General features: G+C 50.6%; 1 protein-coding gene across 2 annotated transcripts in view; it reads right to left on the bottom strand.

The window, feature by feature from the left end:
* LOC101653815 (proton-coupled amino acid transporter 2) overlaps positions 1–6,711 on the bottom strand; it is a 35,393-nt gene extending 28,682 nt beyond the window's left edge. For both annotated transcript variants that reach the window (XM_004697095.2, XM_045284930.1), the window contains exons 1-4: positions 6,518–6,711; positions 3,554–3,644; positions 2,649–2,737; positions 1,522–1,617 (exon numbers count right to left, since the gene is read on the bottom strand). In XM_004697095.2, the coding sequence (XP_004697152.2) occupies positions 1,522–1,617; positions 2,649–2,737; positions 3,554–3,644; positions 6,518–6,678 (437 nt within the window). In that variant the 5' untranslated portion in view covers positions 6,679–6,711. The remainder of the gene's footprint in view (positions 1–1,521; positions 1,618–2,648; positions 2,738–3,553; positions 3,645–6,517) is intronic.
* Positions 6,712–7,293: the final 582 nt, after the last annotated feature.

Genomic DNA, 7,293 nt, shown 5'->3' with positions numbered 1-7,293 from the left:
CCTCTTTTTCTGGGATTCGAAGGAGCCCTGGTGGCATCATGGGTTACCTGTTGGGCTGCTAACCACAAGGTCAGCCCTTTGAACCCACCAGCTGCTCCTCTGGAGGAAGATGAAGCGTTCTGCTCCTGTAAAGACTTACAGCCTCAGCAACCCATGGGGGGCAGTTCTCTTCTGTCCTTTGGGACATGAGTCAGAATCGACTCGGTGGCAGTCATTTTGAGATTTGAGGTGTTTTGCTTCTGTTTTGTTTTTAGTATTCTGTACTTCTCCATCCCTACTACCAACAGCTTGGTTCAAATGACCATTTCCACTGGTCTGGTTATTGTCAACAGCCTCCTCCCTGATCTAAATCTACTCTTGCTCTGTTACAATCTTGTCTCCTCTCAAAGCCAGGCAGATCTTCAAGCAATGCAAGCACGACCATCTCACTGCTTAAAGTCTTCCAAATGCAGGAAACTTAAGAAAAGAGCAAGGTTTTTGAGAGGGTCCAATGCACCCAGCAGGACCTGAACCAGCACCAGGCTCATTCTTTTGTTTCACCTCTCTGACTGTCTGCCCTTAATCTGCCTGTTCTTTCTGTACCTTGAAACTGCCCCACACTCTTTCCTGCTCTGAGGCCATCACATGTGCCCTTCCTTCTTTGTGGAAGGCCCTGCCTACTTCCAGGGCATTCCTAAACTTTCCAATGCCTTCCTTCGGAAATCAGCTCAGCTGTTTCATCCTGAGAAACTCTCTCCCAAGCCTAAGTATCTACTCAATAGCAACCTGTACCTTTCCTTCATATTATTTATCCCCAAGGTTATTAAGTATCTGTGTTAAATATATCTAAATATACCATTGGACTTTGCACTCTGTGAAACATAAATTATTAACCTTGTCATTTCTCTTCTTCCCCACTATCCCCCCCACCCCCCAGGAGTTCAAAACCACAAGGTCAGCAGTTCAAAACTATGACCCACTCCATGGGAGGAAGGTTAGGCTTTCTACTCCCATAAAAAGTTAGTCTCTGAAACCCATATGGGCACTTCTACTCTGTTCTGTAGGGTTGCCAAGAGTCAGAATCAATTGGTGACATTAAGTTTGCTTTTGGCTTGGTACATGGTAGCAATTGGATACTTGTTAAATAAAAGGTGCCCCCCCGCTTCCCCAAGAAAATAATAACCCAAACCAAATTCACTGACTCATAGAAATCCCCGGTGGGTTTCTGACACTGTAACTGTTGACAGGAATAGAAAGTGTAGTCTTTCTCCTGTGGAGCTGCTGGCGGTTTCGAACTGCCAATCATTGCGGCCCAATGTGTAACCACGACACAACCAGAGAGAAGATAATACTAAAGTTGAATAGCAACCGAATGCGCACCTATTATTGGGAGCATACAAGGAGGTACTGGACAGAGATGTTGCCAATTAATGCCTCCTGGGAATCCTGTCATTCTGTGCCACGGGGTTGACTTTTCCTGGGAAGAAGACATCTCTGACAAGAGCATTCCCCTCCACTGCAGGCCAAGCAAGAACAAAGTACCTTCCCCAATGAGCGTGCTTCTGGAGCCAGAGGCTGGGGCTGGATTCTAGTCCGTGCAATACTGTGTCCCCATAGTCCATGAAGGGCTTGTTAAGCCTGTGGGAGAGAGCACATACACAGTTGTCAAAGACCACAGACTCAAAGGTCAGGAGGCACTGAACCAGGCATGACCCACTGGAGACTGGGGCGAAGGCTGGGTGGAGACCTGAGTTCCAATTCAGACTCTAACAACTGGTGGCACTTCCTGGCTGACTTGTTATCCTCACCTGTCAAATAAATCAAGCTCCAGGTAACAATGCATTCCTTGCACCAGTCCTGCAGTTTTCATAGCTCCAGTCCCACTGGCTCCTCATGATAATTTTCTAAGGCAGGATTGAGCATGAATTGTTTATGCCCAATTTATAGACAAGCCAAGCAGATAAGCACAATGGCCTGATTTGGATCACCTGTTGAGTAATGTGGAATCCCTGGGTGATGCAAACGTAATGCATTTAGCTGCTAGTCAAAGGCTTGGAGATTTGAACCCACTCGGAGGTGCTTTAGAAGAAAGACCTGGTGATCCACTTCAGAAAAACCAGCCCAGGAAACTCGCATGGGGCACAGCTCCATTCTGGATTTTCATGAGGATCCCGGTGGCAGAAGCCTACCTTAACCCTTGAATGCATTCTCTTTTCAGTGGCTTTGTTGGAGAAGATTCGGAATTCAGCTCCTGCTATGTACAGATTGCTTAGGGGTTGGGTGGCTGGGCTGCTAATGGAAAGGCTGGTGGTTCAAAGCCACCAGCTGCTTTATGGGAGAAAGAGGAGGCTGTCTCCTCTCATAAAGCTTCAGTCTCAGAAACCCTATTCAGGTTCACTACGAGTGGGACTCATCTCGATGGAAGGAAGTATAGGAGGTCAATACAGTTTCTGTTCAACTGCTTACCTCCAGGTCAGCAGTTTGAACCCACCCAGTGGTTCTTGTGGAAGAAAAAGCCCGGGGCTCTGCTTCCATGAGGAGTATAGCCAAGAACAGCCCGTGGAGCAGTTCTACCCGATGGCGACTTACAGCGGTGTGTTCAGGGTGTCTGGGATGTCCCCAAGAACCACATGCCGAAGGAATGGACCAGAGGACACAGTTTTCCTCACCTGTGACAGAAGTGCCGGGCACACTTGACCAGGAGGCGCATGCAGTGACAGGCCACGAAGCCTATGACCAGCACGCTGAGCGGGCCCATCTGAAGGAGGGAGGGTGGGGCCGGGGGAGAGAGACGAGACGGGCTTTAGAAGGAGACCGAGAGGAGGGATCTGACGACTTCAGAGCCCAAAGAATTTTATGGCAAACTGTTTCTCAAAAACACGTTGAGCAGCCAACGCTGTTCTTTCAAATGCCATCTAAGACCAGATCACAGCAGCAGAGGTCAAGAAGGAGCTCATTGGGCAGCAAGTTCATGTCCATGGTGGTGGAATGGCTAGACAAAGAAGGTGACACTGGTTGTCCGTCCTGAAGTATGTAGTCAGTGTGACTGAGTTGTACATGTAGAGCTTGTTGTTGAGCTGGTACATGTTTTGCTGTGCACATTTTCAACAATAAAAATAAAATAAATGATTTTTAAAAAATAAAAGACTTACTGCTAAAAATATATGTAACCTCAAGCAGAGCTCCAAAGAAGGACAGAGAGCTATTATAACAGGGTATTGGTGCTGTGGTGGGAGTAGGGCACAGAATCCTGACCACGTGCCATGCCGGGCCTCCGAGGGATCCTTGGGGAAGCACGGGGCTTTGCAGGACACACAGGGAAAATGGTCACTGTCCAATCCTCCAGTTCTACCAAGGTTGGACCTCCTTACTGGACTGAGGCCCAGAGAGTGGAAGAACGATTGGCCAATTTCTCCAGGAAAAGCATAACCCAACCCAGGCTAGCTGTCCGGACGCCAAGTTTGGACCTGGGTGCCTCCTGGGAAGACTACTGCATTCAGAACCACGCAAACGGTTACTGCCCCCCCCCCCGCCCCCCAAGCTTCCATTGGCTCCCAGCACCAGCGGTTCTTACCAGGATGCCTGCATTCTTGATGGCTAGGGGGAGTCCCAGGACCCCTGTGCCCATGTTCCCTTTCACCAGATGAACCAAGGTCTGGAACCCCCTGCAAGAGAGGAAGGAGGTGTGAGGCTGTGGGTGTGTGGAGGTGAGTAGGTCCAATAGTCAGTCCCTCATAACTGGGTAGAGGGCTCCCTGACCATCTGCCTGTCACCTTGCTCTTGCCTGTCACATAGGGGCTCTCTGTAGGCTGACCAAATGTCTTGGCGTTAGGGGCCAATACTCATGATACACCATCATCTGTGCTCAGTGCTCTATGCACAATCACATTTAATCTTCCTGTTTCGACCGTGAGAAGGGGGCTACCAACGTACCGCTTTTGCAGCTGAGAAAATGAAAGCACAGAGTTGTATTAGTGACCAGCCCGTGGATGTATAGGGGAGCCAGAATTCAACCTCAGGGCTGCTTCAAAGACCCGGATTTTCTCACGCACCTCTGCGAGGTGTCTCCTGGGGATAGCCCAAAACAGCTTGTCATAGTACAACCCCATTTCATAACTGGGGAAGTGTCGGACACTCCGAGAGGGGACAGTGACTATGCCAAGAAATTAGTAGGGGAAGCAGGATTGGACACAGAGGAAAGAGGAAAGGACAAACTGAAACAACAACAACAAAACAAATATGACATCTGAAGACATAGGTCAGATATTTGGGTCCCCAGGTGCATCTGGAGATTGGGCTCCAGAGGCCCCTCCCCGCAGCGCCACTGCATCATTCCAGTGCACCAGGTGGGGGGATGAGTTTATTTTAGGAGCTTTGGACAATCCCCTGTGTCTTCCAGCTCTGAAAATCAGTGTTTTGGAAGAAGCTTGGTCTCGGGTTGCACAAACCAGGGATTTAAAACTTAAAGCCTTTGCTTAGCAAGCTTACAATGCAACGTGCTCAACTTTGCTGAACGCCTGAAAATGTTAGAAAGAACTGCCCCAGACACCTGTATCTTTATGATAAGGCCCTTAGTCCTCTAAGTCCTGTTAGAAGCCTTAGGGGCTAAATGCACAATCAGGAGCAGGCGGGGAGACCCACATGGCTTGGCTTTTATCTCCTGGAGGTGCCAACCTTACTGATAAAGCACTGTACCCTTAGGCATCAGTGAGGGGTTTGGTTTGCAACTGGATTGACTCAAAAGGCCACTTTGGAGATTTCTAACTAAGGAGTGCTTCAGAAATCAGAATTTAACTTTGGTCACTCGAGCCACTTAAAAATACAGAGCAGTGATTTGAGCAAAGGACTGGACTGAGATTCAGGAGACCTGAGTTCTAGATGTAACTGCTTTATGTTCAGTCACCTCTAGAGCCCCCATCAACACACACACACACACACACTGAGTTGATTCTGACTCATAACAGCCATGTTTGAGGTTTCCAAGAGTATAAATTTTGACCGAGGCAAATAGCCTCATTCTCCCCCTGTGGTGCGGCTGGCTGCTAGGTGCAAACATGCAGTGGGTCCACATTACAGAATAGCAACCCAAGCACAGAGAAGCAGCATCACACACCCAGGTGGCTGAGGCGCTAAGTGGATTTGAACCGACTTCCAAGGTGCCATGTTCAGAGTTCAGGACTGCTACTCTTCTTGCCTCCCCCCACCTCTGACTTACTTTATTGCTACAATGATGAAGTAGCAGACATTGCCACCAAACCATGTGTTATTTCAGGCCAGATGGTTCCCCCAAGGCCTTCGATTGAGAAATACCCTCCCCAGCTACGCGTGGCTGCAAGGCTAAAACGTGCTCCCTCAAGGTCACAGTCTCAGCAGTCCCCAGGACGAGGAGCCTCACGTCAACCAACCCAGGGCACAGCGAAGGCCTGTTTGCCTCCTCTTGCCTCCAGCCCCACTTCACAATTAACCTCCTCCTTTACCTCAGCACCTCCAACTCATGACTGCTTCACTTCCAGGGAAACTGAGAAGCAGCGGAGCCACAGCTTAAATATAGATTTGATTCTTGGCCTGGAGCTCTTTCAATTACACCACGGGTGTTTACTGCTTTCTTCTTAAAGCAGCAGAACCCCTCTACCACCAAGCTCCCCATGAAGCAAACTAGCAGCCCCTGGTTGAGGGGTGGGGGCTAGGCAGAGGAAAAGGGGCTGGGGGTCTCATAGCTTGGCTTCCCTACCCATCTTTTTCTCACAGACCCTCCTTGTCCCAGCTCGAAAGTCTACGAAGCAAAACAGAAAACACCCCCAGCGGGATCTCCCGCATACTTTGCTTTTGGGTGTTCCTCCCTGAAATTCCCATGTGAAATAGGGGCCCGGATGACTACAGGTAGGAGACAAAAGATCAAACAAACAAAAACAAACCGAACTTCCGGCTAGCAAGTCATTTCTGACTCAGTCACCCAATGGGACAGGTAGAGTGGCCCCCGTGGCTTTCCAAGACTGTTGCCCCCCCATCATGGTAGAAAGCCCCATCTTTCTCCCTTGGAACCTCTGGTAGATTTGAACCGCTGACCTGGTGATCAGCAGCGTCATGAAGGGGACAGGGAGGAGGCTTGTTTGTCATGGAGGTGGCTGGGGATTTTAGACCCAGTCTTGGCTCTTCCTCCAAGAGGCTGGAGGTTCTGTCTATATTAGTAGGCTGACCGGAAGCAGCATGGACTTTGGGGCCAGCACTGGAATCCAGCCTCCACTCTGCCAGGGACTCAGGTGGTGACTTCGGGTCACTTGGTGCGGCTTTCCCAGCTGTCCACCTGGGGAGTGGACGAGCGATGATCTGGGCTTCTCACGATATGAAAGGCTGTCCTCACGTTCTCCACCCCTCCTTCGTGAGCCCCCATCCGGCTCAGCCCCACTCTGCCGTCCCACACTTGGCCTCCCCATCTGCACAACTGGCTGGGGGTCAGACACGCCCCCTCCGGGATTTTTGCCACCGCCAGCTCGCAGGCTGGAGGGCAGAAACGGGGATGGCAGAAACCAGCACTCACGTAATGCCCTTGGTCTTCTCCAAGCCCGGCGACTCTGAAGGGCTTCCTTCCAAGAAGCCGGAGGGCTTCTGCAGATCCTTGGCGCTTTCAGAAGGAGACATGAAGTCCAGGTTGAGGGAGTCATTTCCCTGGGCACCCCTGGCATTCGTGGTTGAAGACATGACTGCTTCAGAAGAGAAAGTTCAGGGTGTTGAGGAGATCTGGCTCGCAAGGGGACACGTAGGAAGACGCCTCGTCCAGCTGCGGGGCTGGTGCTCTAGCAAGCTGGCCCCGCCCACCTCCTGGAGCGAGGTCCTCCCCCAAGGCACCTCCTCCTCTCTTGGTGGCAGCGCATGGAAGACAGAGGAGCTCTGCTGCAGGGAGAACGAGGAGGAGGAGGAGGAGGAGGAGGGAGTCACCCCCCAGCACTGGCATTACCTAACAACAGAATGGCAACAGTGACTATGATACTCAGTATTCAGCAACTAGTGCTTATTAAGCCTTTGGGAGTCCTGGTTCGACGGGAGGTGAGGTTGGACTGCAAATAGCAAGATCAAGGTCGGTGGTTCAAACCCACCGGGCTCTGTGAGAGAAAGAAGAGGCTGTGCGCTCCCTAAATATTCACAGCCTCAGAAACCTTATGTAGGGCTGCTGTGGGTCTGACTGGACTCCATAGCAGAGGATTTACTAATCCAGTTGATGCCGACTCATAGTGACCTCAGGGCAGGGGGAACTGCCCCTGTGGGTTCCGAGACTGTAACAGTTAACGACAGTAGAAAACCCCGTCTTTCTCCCAC

This window comes from Echinops telfairi, unplaced genomic scaffold (assembly GCF_000313985.2).
Source record: "Echinops telfairi isolate 266 unplaced genomic scaffold, ASM31398v2 ScPeMD7_7469;HRSCAF=8507_0, whole genome shotgun sequence".
Classification (NCBI taxonomy): Eukaryota; Metazoa; Chordata; class Mammalia; order Afrosoricida; family Tenrecidae; genus Echinops; species Echinops telfairi.
Note: the sequence above shows the minus strand (reverse complement) of the source record. Positions and strands in the feature narration are given on the sequence as shown.